Source organism: Bufo bufo, chromosome 4, assembly GCF_905171765.1.
Source record: "Bufo bufo chromosome 4, aBufBuf1.1, whole genome shotgun sequence".
In the NCBI taxonomy this organism is placed as follows: domain Eukaryota; kingdom Metazoa; phylum Chordata; class Amphibia; order Anura; family Bufonidae; genus Bufo; species Bufo bufo.
This window is the reverse complement of record NC_053392.1, coordinates 606909942-606923646: the sequence shown is the minus strand read 5'-3', so window position 1 is coordinate 606923646 and position 13705 is coordinate 606909942. Positions and strand designations below refer to the sequence as shown.

Below are 13705 nucleotides of genomic sequence, written 5' to 3'. Positions count from 1 at the left end.
AGGGCGCCTGCGCATGAGCTGTGTGCGACTGCTCACTTTGGGGTCTTCATTCTAGCGATAGATGCCGACCACAGAAGTGGGACCAAGGGTGCACCACCAATGAGGCCAAGTGAGGCGATCGCCTCAGGCAGCACCAGGTAGAGGCAAGAGAGGGGCAGCCGAAGGGCCAATGGCTGAAGGGAAGGGGTTAGCTTAAGAAATTGGCATTGGGGAGGGAGGGGCGCTGTTTCAGTTTTCGCCTCAGGCAGCAGAAAGGCTAGGTGCACCCCTGGACCTGCACCTATCTGACACTAGTGGCATAGCCTAACAATATGTCTGAGATGAGACAACCCCTTTAACCATCTAAGGTGTAACAGGGCCTCCCAACATTTTAATCTGCCTGATAATTCTGGTGGCCACCATCAGAGATGTATGGCTGCAGTTAACCCTCCTCTCCATAAAGAAAGCACATCATGCAAACTGGACCAAACTGAGGTTGCATGTGCAGGGGCCAGGAGAGACCGCTATGGGCGAAGGAGCATTTGGTGGACACAGCTATCTCATGTATACGGTCGGCCTTACTCCTTTACCCCTCTTCTAGTGTCAGGTAGAAAGAGTGGAGTAACACACGACTACAGTATCAGACTACATAAGCTTTGTTTGTAGTCTGTAACCATGGAGACACATAGATCTCCAGAGGAGCTGTAGTCACAAAACGGTAGGAGATTTTTAATCTCCTACACAAACTATCCTTTTCTATACTCTTAATCTTGGTATCATCCAGCATGGCTACCATTTATAAACCCCACCTCAACCCGCAGCCATATAGTGGGGGGGGGGGGGGGGGGGGGGGTGTATTGCTGCATTCATTTTCCATTCAGAAGTCAAAAATGGAGGCAGAATGTGTTGCAGCTGTACTGACATTGGTTGTCATCCAGCTTTGCCAGGAACATTAACTTTAGGGGTAAATAACTTTCTGAGGAGTAGATCTGTTCCTATAAAATATCACCAGGTTGTTCTGCATTTTGCTGCTCTGAGCTTATCAGCTGCTCCCAGCCCATCTTCTTTACGCTCCCAGCTCCTGTCCATTAATATTATGTCTGTCGATGGGTCCCCCGATAGGCCCGTACCTTCCCTCTGGTCGTTGCGTAAGCACTTCACTTTCGGTAACTTGCAGAGAAGCCGGCAGTCATCAGCTGTCAAAGCAGAAAAAACTGTTAATAGAAAAGCTCTGGGTTATGAAAAGTCCAAGGAAGAAAGATTTAGGTCAGAGCCGAGGGAAGGATTAAAACTTCATGTGATACAGATCCTATGTATACACCGAGCATTCAGAAAGTCTTTAGACCCTTTCACTTTTTCCACATTTTATGGTCATGTTTTTTCCCCCCTTTTCTGCACTCAGTATCCCATAATGAGAAAGTGGAAACAGAATATTAGAAATATTTGCTAATTTATCGAAAAGGAAAAACTAAAATCTTGCATTGACATAAGTCTTCAGCCCTTTTTGTAAGTCTTTAACCCCTTTACTCAGGACATAGGTCTTCAGCCCCTTTACGCAGGACATACTTGAAGCCCCTTTGGCAGTGATTCCAGCCTCCAGTCTTCTTAGAGATGATGCCACAAGTTTAACACCTGGATTTGGGGACTTTCTGCCATTCTTCTCTGCAGATCCTCTCAAGCTCTGTCAGGTTGGATGGGGGCCGTCGGTGAACAGCCACTTTCAGGTCTTTCCAGAGATGTTTCGTTGGGTTCAGGGCTCTGGCTCAGCCACTCAAGGACATTCTCAGAGTTGCTGCTCCTGTGTTGTCTTGGCTATGAGCTCAGGGTCATTGTCTTGTTGGAAGGAGAACCTTCAGACCAGTTTGAGGTCCAGAGCTCTGGATCAGGTTCTCATTAAGAATATCTCTGTACTTTGCTTCATTCAGCTTTCCCTCCACCCCGACCAGTCTCCCTGTCCTCCCAGCATGATGCTGCCACCACCATGCTTCACTGTAGGGATGGTACTGGGCAGGTGATCAGCGGCGCTTGGTTTCCTCCAGAAAATAATGCTTAGAACTGAGGCCAAAAAGTTCCATCTTGGCTTCATCAGACCAAGGAATCTTGTTTCTCACAGTCTGAGGTCCTTTAGGTGCTTTTTTGCAAACTCCAGGCGGCTTTCATATGCGTTTCACTGAGGAGAGGCTTCTTTCTGGCCACTCTGCCATAAAGCTCAAATTGGTGGAGGCTGCAGCGATGGTTGACCTTCTGGATGTTTCTCCCATCTGCACACAGGATCTTTGAGGCTCAGCCATAGTGCCCATTGGGTTCTTGGTCACCCCTCCTACCAAGGCTCTTCTCCCACGATTATTTAGTTTGGTGGGGCGGCCATCTCTCGGAAGAGCCCTGGTTGTTCCAAATTTCTTCCATTTAAAAATGATGGAGGCCTCTGTGCTCTTGGGGACTTTCAGTGTAGCAAAATTCTGTTTTCATTTTCTCATTATGGGTTGTTTAGAGCAGATTGATCCGGAAGACGGGTCTTGTGTTTTTTTTTTATTTTAGTACAAGTCTGCATCATTACAAAATGTGAAAAAAGTGAAAGCGTCTGAAGACTTTCCGAAAGCACTGTACATTCTTATCATCCAAATCACACATTGTAGCAGTGAGTCCTTATGCTGGGAGTTGTAGTAATTGCAAAGGTGTACACAGAAATCTTAGGGCTCCATAACAAAACTAAGAAGGGGGCTTACGGAAAAGTTTGCAACTCCTTTATTTTTTTTTATATAGAGCACCAAATTGATTTCATAGTGCTAGCTAATTATATTCTGAATTCATGCAGTGGCCACTAGATGGAGCTCACTGTCCGTGGATTGATACAAGCTAGAGATGAGCTAATCGATTCTAACACATTGATTAGTATCATTGGCAGGAGCTCCCCCCCTGTGAGAGGCTGTCCCCACAGGTGAAGATGCGCTCACCTGCACTGTCAATCTTTTGGTTTTGCCGCTGTTCAAAGTAGTGGTGCAAACATAGAAGCGCAGATTCGGGTGCAGCAACTGGGCATATGCCGCTACGCATAAGTGATAAGAGTAGCGTCGCATGTGCCGACACTGCTCCCGATGCCGAATGAGTGCCTCTACACTTGCACTGTGTAACAGCGGTTGCTGTGCGCCGCTGTTCCCCTGCTTACCGCCGCTTCCCATTCACCGCTGCAGTCCTGGGCTCTGTCTGTGTAGGTACTGTGGTTCTGAGATCCGTTCCACAGTTTCCTCTCAGCCCTGGCTAGAGCATGCTTGCTGCTTGTTTCCTGCAGTACTTCCTTAAGAGACGGCGCGCGTGTCACTTCCTGGGCTTTATGGGGTCATGTGACCTCGCTGACCAATCCTAGCCCTCCATCTCATATATAAGTGCCTCAGCCCCCTTCCCAGATGCCTCAGTGTCAAGGTCCTTGTGTCCTGCTAAGGTTCCTGATAACCACTTGTGTTCCTGGATTCTGCTACCAGTCCGATCCCTGCCTGCTTGCCTTGACTCTCTTGTTGCTGACCCAGATTGCCTGACCTGTACCTGTGCCGCATGCCCTGACCCTTTGCCTGTCTGACTACGCCTCTGCCTCATGCTTCGGTCCTGCGCTGTTGCTCTTGGTAACGTGTACCTATCCTCCTCAAGAGGTAGCGACCTGGTGTTCCCCTCATTAAAGTCTATCCTCACCATCAGGGGTACTGTGAAGATCCAGGGGTTTACTTAGACAACGCCCTTAGAGGAGGAAGGACACGTGGCACAGTGGGTTCACACCCGCTGGTTCGTGACACACTGCTAATCTGAGCAGTTGGCACAGGCAGAAATTGATAGGGCTATGCTAGATACCTAGACCTGTGGCAACTGGGTGTTTCTTCACCCGTGGGGGCAGCCACTCACAGGTGAAGGGCTCCTGCTAATGAGATGAATCGATCTGCTCATCTATAACAGAAACAGTGCGCGTTAAGCTCTTAAGCTCCCCCTATTGGCAGCACCAGGTAGAGAGAATTTTTATCATGTATGTCTCTGCAGAGGATTCGGAGCACTGTATCAGGAAAAACAAAACCCCGACCAATAAGAACAAAAAATGATACAGCTGAAAAAGTTAAGGGTCACTAACACACTAAAGGCTCATTCACATGACTATAGGCCGTCTGTGCCCATTTTGAGGACTGCATTGACTTGAATGGGTCTGCAATCCGCAAGATATAGCACAGAGCGGAGGCATGCATCGGAATCCCACAGAAGCACTACGTAGCGCTTCCGTGGGCTTTTGGGTTGGCTCTATACTGGAAAAGAACTGATCAGGCATATGCCCATACATTCTGAATGGAGAGTAATCCGTTCAGGATGCATCAGGACGTCTTCAGTTCAGTCATTTTGACTGATCAGGCAAAAGAGAAAACCGCAGCATGCTACGGTTTTATCTCCGGCGAAAAAAACTGAAGACATGCCTGAATGCATAGGAATGTATTAGTGCCGGATCCGGCATTCAAAATACTGGCATGCGCAGACCGAAAAAAAGGTGAAAAACATAAATGCCGGATCTGTTTTGCCGGATGACACCGGGAAGACGGATCCGGCATTTCAATGCATTTTTTTTGACTGATCAGGCATTTTTAAGACTGATCAGGATCCTGATCAGTCTTACTAATGCCATCAGTTGGCATATGTTTTGCCGGATCTCTCTGCCGCAAGTGTGAAAGTATCCTAAGGGCTCTTTCACACCTGCGTTCTTGTCTTCCGGCATAGAGTTCCGTCGTCAGGGCTCTATGCCGGAAGAATCCTGATCAGGATTATCCTAATGCATTCTGAATGGAGAGAAATCCGTTCAGGATGCATCAGGATGTCTTCAGTTCCGGTACGGAACGTTTGTTGGCCGGAGAAAATACCGCAGCATGCTGCGCTTTTTGCTCCGGCCAAAAATCCGGAACACTTGCCGCAAGGCCGGATCCGGAATTAATGCCCATTGAAAGGCATTGATCCGGATCCGGCCTTAAGCTAAACGTCGTTTCGGCGCATTGCCGGAGCCGACATTTAGCTTTTTCTGAATGGTTACCATGGCTGCCGGGACGCTAAAGTCCTGTTTGCCATGGTAAAGTGTAGCGGGGAGCAGGGGAGCAGTATACTTACCGTCCGTGCGGCTCCCCGGGCGCTCCAGAGTGACGTCAGGGCGCCCCAAGCGCATGGATCATGTGATCGCATTGGACACGTCATTCATGCGCATGGGGCGCTCTGACGTCATTCTGGAGCGCCCCGGGAGCCGCACGGACGGCAAGTATACTGCTCCCCCGCTCCCCACTACTACTATGGCAACCAGGACTTTAATAGCGTCCTGGCTGCCATAGTAACACTGAACGCATTTGGAAGACGGTTCCGTCTTCAAATGCTTTCAGTACACTTGCGTTTTTCCGGATCCGGCGGGCACCTCCGGCAAATGGAGTACACGCCGGATCCCAACAAGGCAAGTGTGAAAGAGGCCTTAGAACTCTAACAGCTGAGTTGTTTGTTACAATTGTATCCAGTCTCGACAATCTTCAGGCTGGACTCCAGATTGATACATTTTATTCCCACTGATACATTGTAACAAACTGTCAGGAGAGGAGAGAGATGTGCGCTGTGGAGGTGTTTGACAGGTGTGAGAAGTGTTAATCTAGACTTTTTCTATTCACTGACAGCAACAATAGATCTTGAAAATTGTGAAGAATTGAAACCCCGAGTCTATTAGTGAGCTGCATAAGCTTTACCAAGGTCAGATCTTATATAGGGAGCGTCAATGGCGCAGTGCCTTACAGTCCATGACAAATCCAGCTCTGCTACATCTCTAGGCTAGGATCCCTGTCTATATGCCTTCCAGCTCCCTTTCTGAAACAGTCACCCGGCGCCTCGTGAGGAGGCTGATATTACACTGCACAGGCGTTCGGCAGCTGATGACAGTCGTATCCTACATTGCGGATCTCCATCTGCTTCTTCGACGCTCTTAATAGACAGAGAAACCGATTCTGGCAGATGTCACAGCGTCTCGTCTCTGCATGTGACTGCAGAACATTACACTGGAAATGAATGCGACGCACACGTCCCACCGCTCTCCAGCATGAGGGGGATTTTATTATATCTGAAGATCAGTCAAGAGCCACCATGCAATGATGCTGATGAGAGGACCCCATAGATGGGGATGTCACCTGCCATATACTGTAAGGAGGCGATAGTGTCCTGTATACATACTGGAGGACTGAATAGAGATGTAGCAGAGCTGAATTTGGAGCTATTGGGAAGGCCAATGGAGGGCCTACAGCATCCTCAGCCAAGGCCCCGGCTTAGTGCAGACCCATGATGCGTTTACGAAAATGTAGGCTCCTCTTTCCGAATCGGCAGAACTTGAAAAGGGCAGATGATAAGTCCACTCAGAATGGAGATGCTACAGCGGGATACAGTAGCTAATCACGCTTACATGCCGCGGAAACTCCCGCAAACTTACGTTAAAAATCTGCACCACTTCAATTTCTGGCACAGATTTGTTGCAGATTTTCCTCATCGACTTCAAAGGGGAAATAAAGCACTGCGATGAAATCCGCAAGATATGCATTGTTTTGGATTTTGCTGAGGATTACTTGAGGATCGGCAGCAAACTCTGCAAAATCGGCATGATTTGGTAAGGATTTCCCCCTGCAGATTTGGACTCACAGGATATATAGGAGCCTTTTCCTGAGGAGGTGCCACACCTGCCACCTGGGCAAGATGTTAGATAAAGAGGAGCAACTTTATTCAAGATGTGCCGCATTCTTCCCCAAGGCCGGGGGTAACTATCAGGGCAGCAGGCACAGCAGCATACTGCAAAGAGAGTCCTCGGGTATGGATGATACTCGCTTCTCCTCGCTCCGAGGCCGCTCTCCTGCACTTGGTTCTCTGATTTCCACACGTGCTGCACAATGGAATTTAAAGTCTATAGACACCTTATGGGCAATTTGTTTATGATTACATTTTACTAATTTTGGGCTAAAAAAAACAATCATTTTTTCAATTGTGTTTTATCAAAAATGTTCAGCAGTTTTTGTGATACGTGTGGTTAAAAATCAGTTCCGTCAGCTAAAGGGCTCCTATAAGGCCTTATCTCTGATCTCCTGACCTCCTAAACACTCATTATAGCTAAACTCTTATAAAACTGATAAGAATATGGCTTAAATGAGCGTTTATGAGGTCAGGAGTTCAGTGATAAGGCCTCACATGAATGATTTTTAACCACATGTATCACAAAAACCTCTGGAAACTTTTAATCAAGACCAATTGAAAAACTGATATTTAGCACAAAATGAGTAAAATGCAATCATGCCCTGAAGGTGTTCATAGACTTTAAAGAAAACTGTCCCTTTTGCCAGGTTAGCATCCCGGACTATCACTACTCCTTATAATTGGCACCTGGTACCTTCTCTGAGCTTGGCTCTGCCTTATGGGCTTTGTACGTTTTGGATTACCCCAAGCACTCTGGGCCTGCCTGTCTGTATTATCACCATATCTCTGGCTGGCATTGTCATTGGGGCATATTCCACCAATCTGCTAACCAAGAAAGTCCATATTACCACTGCGGAGGGGTCATGGGGCACTGTGCACACCGCATTTGAGCCTTCCATCAGAAGTATATGTCAGGAGCGGATTCGCCATGTGTACCTCCGATGAGGGGCTCCAATGTATCCCACTGTAAAGGCCTACATCACCCATTGACTCCATTGTCCAAAAAAAGCTATACCGCGTGGAATACGTTTCTCTCTCGTCATCCCAGCGCATGCTGGACTTAGAGATTTGACATATCAGGAGTTTCTCACCAAATACGCCAAACATGGTGCCTGGGTGCATCATTCTGGATGAGTGTGGAGGAAGAGGGAAGAAACAACGGATAATGGGAGGACCAAGAGGCCATGAGGAGAGGAAAGGACCCAACTGGTTGACTCATTGATGCTCGTCATGTCCATATGGAGCTCCATTCCAGGCTTGACTATGGGGACCCTTGGATACTGGTGGAGAATCTGGCAGAGGTACAGTACCATGTGTTTTGAGGTCTTCAACATGGGACCTTGTCATGGCAAGTGACGGCAGGATTTAGTGTCACCTGCTGAGTGCTGGGAATGAAGGGCCCGCCGTCTTCTAAGGTGACTTTTCACAGCACAGTGCGGTTGCCCTACAGGTGAAGAGCAGGTACTGCAATCTCCTTCACATGAACGGGTGGTGATCCACAGAACAAGAAATGGCGCTGCGCAGGGAATACGTCCTTTTGATCAGTGGGGGTCCCTGTGATCTCATCAGAATGCCCCTTTAAATGTTGCCATATCTCACGGATATTGCAGCAGCTTCAGCTCTGTCATGGTAGGGAGAAGGATGAAAAAGTCCTCCACCCTCACCCGACGAGTCGCTCACTGACAGAAGGGTTCATTTACTTTCATGACTATTGAATACAGAATTAAAGGAATTAAAGAATCCATTAAAACTTATTAAACTCATCCATTTCTACCGAGAGGATTCTCCGGGGCTATCAGTCACCGATGTCACATCAGCTCAAAATCCTGTACTTCAGGCTCCTAATGGCCTCTGGTTTATGCAGGATTTCCTCCCCGGGTCCCTTGGGGGCCGTCACTCGCTGCTCGGTCTTCATTCCTCTTTATTGAAGCTTTTGGCTTATAAATTACTCGTCAGATTCATGGCCGCTTCATTAGGAAGTTTCATGCCCGGATGGAAGAACGACCATTCTGCCAAAAAGGTCCCACTGAAGGCTTCTCGTTAGGGCTCCTTAGGGCCCATCCAGGCTGAATATGTCCATGCCAAAGAGGCACCACGAGGAAACAGCCTCCCATTGGGGAGGCTGTGCAGCCGATCTTGCTGACATGTCCTTTCTTGTGGCGGTCGCAGCCATAAACCACGGCCTCCCATTGAAAACAATGGAAAGTCATCTCCAATCACTTCAACTCAATCTGAACAGCCCCTTAGAGTTAGTCTGGCCAACTAGAGGGCATATAGTGGGGGGCTCATCAATTCCATTCCCCTGCAGTGGGCGCTAGGGCTACATGGTGCTGTCTACTCTTAAAGGGGGTTGTGCCACAAAACACATTTTATAGTTTTCAAACCAGCCCCTGGATCTGAATACTTTTGTATTTATGTCTTTAAAAATGTTATATAGCCACTGAGATATTCAATAAAATGTATCTGTATAGCGCCACCTGCTGTTTGTTCTTTTCCTTATTTTTTGTCCGTCTCACTGAGCTGGTCGAGCATGCTCAGTAAAAATCTTTAGCTGCCACCTGCCATATGTTCTGTTAGAGTCTTTGTGTCACGGTCTCGGTGGTGTTCGCCGTTGTTGCAGCATGTAGGTGCATCCTCCTTTCTCTTTCTGGCTGGGTATGGCCACTAGGTGTTTATATTGCCTGTGGCTTCCAGGCTGGAGTTAGTTGTCCTCCAGCTCTGGTGTGTGCTGGAGTTATGCTCCTGTCCTGGATATGCCATCTGTCCAGTGTGAGGGCCACCTAGTTGGACATCGATGTCACCATGATGTCTCCCCTATATTCCCTCTGTCCCTTTCTCATCCTCACCTGTTGTCTTGTTTGGTGTGGTTTATGTTATGGGTGTGTTATTATGTCTAGTTTGGTGTTCCATGTCTGGTATGTTTGGTGCTGTAGTCCAGCATGGTTACTAGACATTTCCCCTGTCTGTGCCTTGGGAAGAGGGCTCCAGGGTTCCCCGGAGTGGGAACTAGGAGTCTGTATGCAGCTCTGTCTGGGGCCACCATGCATCCCCTCTGCTTGGAGCTCCAGACAGTATCTGGTGTGCTGGATACCTGTGTGTAGTTGTTGGTACGGTGTCCTGTATGGTGTGTGGGCACCAGTACATATGCATGGGTTCCAGTTGTGGTGGCTGCGGCATGTAAGTGTGTTGTTCTGTGTGCTTACCTGACGATCCAGTTGCTGTATACGGTCTTCACTTTTTCCTGGCATCTAGGCCGGTTGAGACTCCGGTTCATTCGTGTATTGGAAGAACAGGTCGTCTCTCCCCCTGCTCCTATTTGAGGGATTATCAGGGCGACTTAGGGTCCTAGGTTCCTGGGTATGAGCCGTCCTACTATCCAGGTCTGCTCATATGGTTAGGAGTCAGGGCGAGGATTAGGGATGCATTAGGAGGTGACCTGCTCCCTGTTCCTGGTATCCAGGCCTAGTTGCTGCCTGGTTTACCTTACTTTATACGGTGGGGAGTTTCCCCCACTCCCCACTGTGACACTGTGTCAGTTACAGGGAGAGAGGTGCAGCAGAAAGGACACCCTCCCATGAGCTGCCAGGCTGAAGATAATCTAGCAGAGAAATTGGAGCAGGGAATGTGGAGATCTCATGTGAGGTACGGGGCTGGTTCTGGCTTTGTTAGAAAGAGATTGCCATGTACTGTCTATGTGATGTCTTTTCATTTTTTACACCAATCATGGGATAACCCCTTTACATGCCTCCAATTTATTAACAAAAAACACAGGTAAGTCTGACACAGACTACAATTCATTAGTTAGTGATACCTTATGGGGGTTTCTCCCCTTTGAACAGTCCCTCACAATAACAAACTGATTGCAGAGTGTTCTTCTGCTGGGATCAGAAGTGATCAGCTCCAACCTGTGGGTCAGCTAGTGTTCATTTTCCCAGCAGCGCCACCACAGGGGAAGTGAAGTATTACACGTTTCTGGTCCTCCAGGGCGAGAGATAACCTTGGTACCTGATCTCCATTCTGGCTAATAGTTGGGTCCCTGTCTATGAATTTTATGAAGAGGTCAGATGAATATAGGCCCCATTAGACTTACAGTTATCGCTGTAGTCGTCCACTAATATGATTTCATGGATGAGGTGCATAGGTGTCCGATTCAATACACTGCAAAAAAGACACAAAAGAAATCAGGTGAAGGTTCGTGCTCCGGTTTGCTTCATTCACAGACATAGAGAAGTAGGTGATGTGCAATGAATGGAGTCTACAGGTGAAGAAGCCTTTGGTGTAACATTTACCGTTCACGGCTCACATGACTACTGTATCCCGTTTTCCATACGGGTAAATGGAGATGTGTTTCCCAATCCTAGACCGTGATGCAATGGCGTGCACTAAAGTCCGCTCCCTCTGTACAGATCTCAGGAAATCCCTGCGGAATGTAAACTGCGATATACTAAGTGCACGTTCACACGGTCAGGTTTTCTGATGCAGTTTTGGAAGAAAAAAACAAAAGTGAATTACAAAATGAAGAGAAGTTGATTTCCCTCTGAAACTGCATCAAGAAACCTGACCGTGGCCACAGCCAAACATTCTAGTCGTCATTCAGAGTCTAAATGTTCCAGTCCTTCTGCCACAGCTGAGGGTTTGTTACAATGTACCTGTTCAGGCAGGTCCTCTGAACTAAAGACTGCAGCAGAAACCCTCTCCAGGACAGATTTGAACAAACCCTCAGCTGGGACAAGCATTGCTTCAAGCTTCTAGATTTAAATGAAAATGTTCCCATTCACTAAAAGCAAGCAGAGATCTTGAAAACTGTGAAAAAATGAAAGTGGTAGAAATGTTTCATTATTCAGCAATAAACGTGTGAAAATGAAAGGAATATGATTGTTTGCTATAAAGCCCAGCGACCCTATGACAACACCTCGGACACAGGGCAGGAAGCGTTGTCATAAGGCAGAAATAATCTTCGATTTTAACCCGAATACACAGAATTAAGGTCGTATTTTTTTTTCCCCACAATTTTAACACAAGTTAAAAGGGATTTACTAGGTAAACTAGTAGAGAGTTGCTGCAGAAAGGACACACCACCTGAGATGTGACAGGGAGAGTACTGCTGCAGAGTGGACATGCCCCCTTAGCTTTGCCAGGGAGAAAGCTGCTACAGAAAGGACATGCCCCCCGAGATGTGACATGGAGAGAGCTGCTGCAGAAAGGACATGCCCCCTGAGATGTGACATGGAGAGAGCTGCTGCAGAAAGGACATGCACCTGACATGTGACAAGGAGAGAGCTGCTGCATAAGACACAACCCATGAGGTGTGACAGGAAGAGAGCATCTGCAAAAGGACATGCATCCTGAGATGTGACAGGGAGAAAGCTGCAGCAGAAGGGACATGCCCCCTGAGATGTAACATGGAGAGAGCTGCTGCATAAGACAACCCATGAGGTGTGACAGGGAGAGAGCTTCTGCACAAAGGACGTGCATCCTGAGATGTGACAGGGAGAGAGCTTCTGCAGAAAGTACATGACCCCTGAGATGGGATAGGAAGAGAGCTGCTGCAGAAAGTACATGCCCCCTGAGATGTAACATGGAGAGAGCTGCTGCATAAGACAACCCATTAGGTGTGACATGGAGAGAGCTTCTGCACAAAGGACGTGCATCCTGAGATGTGACAGGGAGAGAGCTGCTGCAGAAAGGACATGCCCCCCCCCCCCCCCTTGATATCTGACAAAGAGATAGCTGAAGCAGAAAGGGCATGCCCTCTGACATGTAACATGGATAGAGCTGCTGCAGAAAAGACACAACCCATGAGGTGTGACAAGGAGAGAGCTCCTGCAGAAATGACATGCCTCATGAGATGTGCCAGGAAGAGAGCTGCTGCAGAAAGGACACACCACCTGAGATATGACATGGAGAGAGCTGCTGCAGAAAGGACATGCACCTGACATGTGACAAGGAGAGAGCTGCTGCATAAGACACAACCCATGAGGTGTGACAGGAAGAGAGCTTCTGCACAAAGGACATGCATCCTGAGATGGGATAGGGAGAGCTCCTGCAGAAATGACATGCCTCATGAGATGTGACAGGGAGAGAGCTGCAGCAGAAATGACACGCCCCCCTAAGCTGTGATACAGAGAGAGCTGCACCAGAAAGGTCATGCCCCCTGAGCTGCCAGCCCGAAATAAATCTAGTAGAGTAATAAATGTGGAGATCTCTGTCGGATGGAAAACCCCATTAAGAATTAGACAAAAACAACTAGATGTAGCAGAGCCAAGTTGATTTTGACAAATGTAGCACAGTTGAGCTGGTGAAGTAGTAACGTTTACCCATATGGCACAATTCGTGATGATACCAAAGTGTGCTTTTACATTCAGTTAGTGCTATGATAATACCCACACCCATAAAGAACAAAAAGACACATTGAGCTCTGCTACATCTGCACATATAAAGCCACGTGATGCGGTGCTGGAGCAGTACATTGAAATATTAATTGTGCCGGATAACAAAGACCTGGACGCTGGTAAAGCAGGCTATTTCCCTTATCCGCTTCCTCATGAGCAGTGCGGCGATAAGACAAATAGCGAGACGTCTAATTCCTATGCGCAAATGTAATAACGTACAATCATGTCAGATAAGGAGAACGCCTGTGCGAGGATGTGAATCCCTGCAAATGTCTTATGGAGCCGGGTAGAGATAACGTGTGGACAATGGGAGGACGTCTACATCACCGAAAACGGGGGAAGGGAGGGTTAATGGGGGCGACTTATTATAATAGCGCAGTAGATGAGGGGAGAAATCATCGAAAGCAGCCAATCAGATTTCAGCTCTCATTTATTAGAGACCCTATAGGAAATGGTGGAAGTAAGATGTTCTTTAAAGAAGACCTCTCACCTCTTTAGTAACTACTAGCATTCCCCGTGTAATATCAATTCTGGAGCATCTGTTCTTATCACTCTATGTTGGATCACTCCTCTGTTGTTCCTACTAGAAGTTTCTAAGTTAACTACTAGCAATT

At 47.6% G+C, this 13705-nt stretch overlaps 1 protein-coding gene across 2 annotated transcripts in view; it reads right to left on the bottom strand.

The window, feature by feature from the left end:
• Positions 1–13705, bottom strand: part of GALNT14 (polypeptide N-acetylgalactosaminyltransferase 14) — a 442885-nt gene that overhangs the window by 78398 nt on the left and 350782 nt on the right. For both annotated transcript variants that reach the window (XM_040430606.1, XM_040430607.1), the window contains exons 4-5: positions 10790–10857; positions 1110–1175 (exon numbers count right to left, since the gene is read on the bottom strand). In XM_040430606.1, the coding sequence (XP_040286540.1) occupies positions 1110–1175; positions 10790–10857 (134 nt within the window). The remainder of the gene's footprint in view (positions 1–1109; positions 1176–10789; positions 10858–13705) is intronic.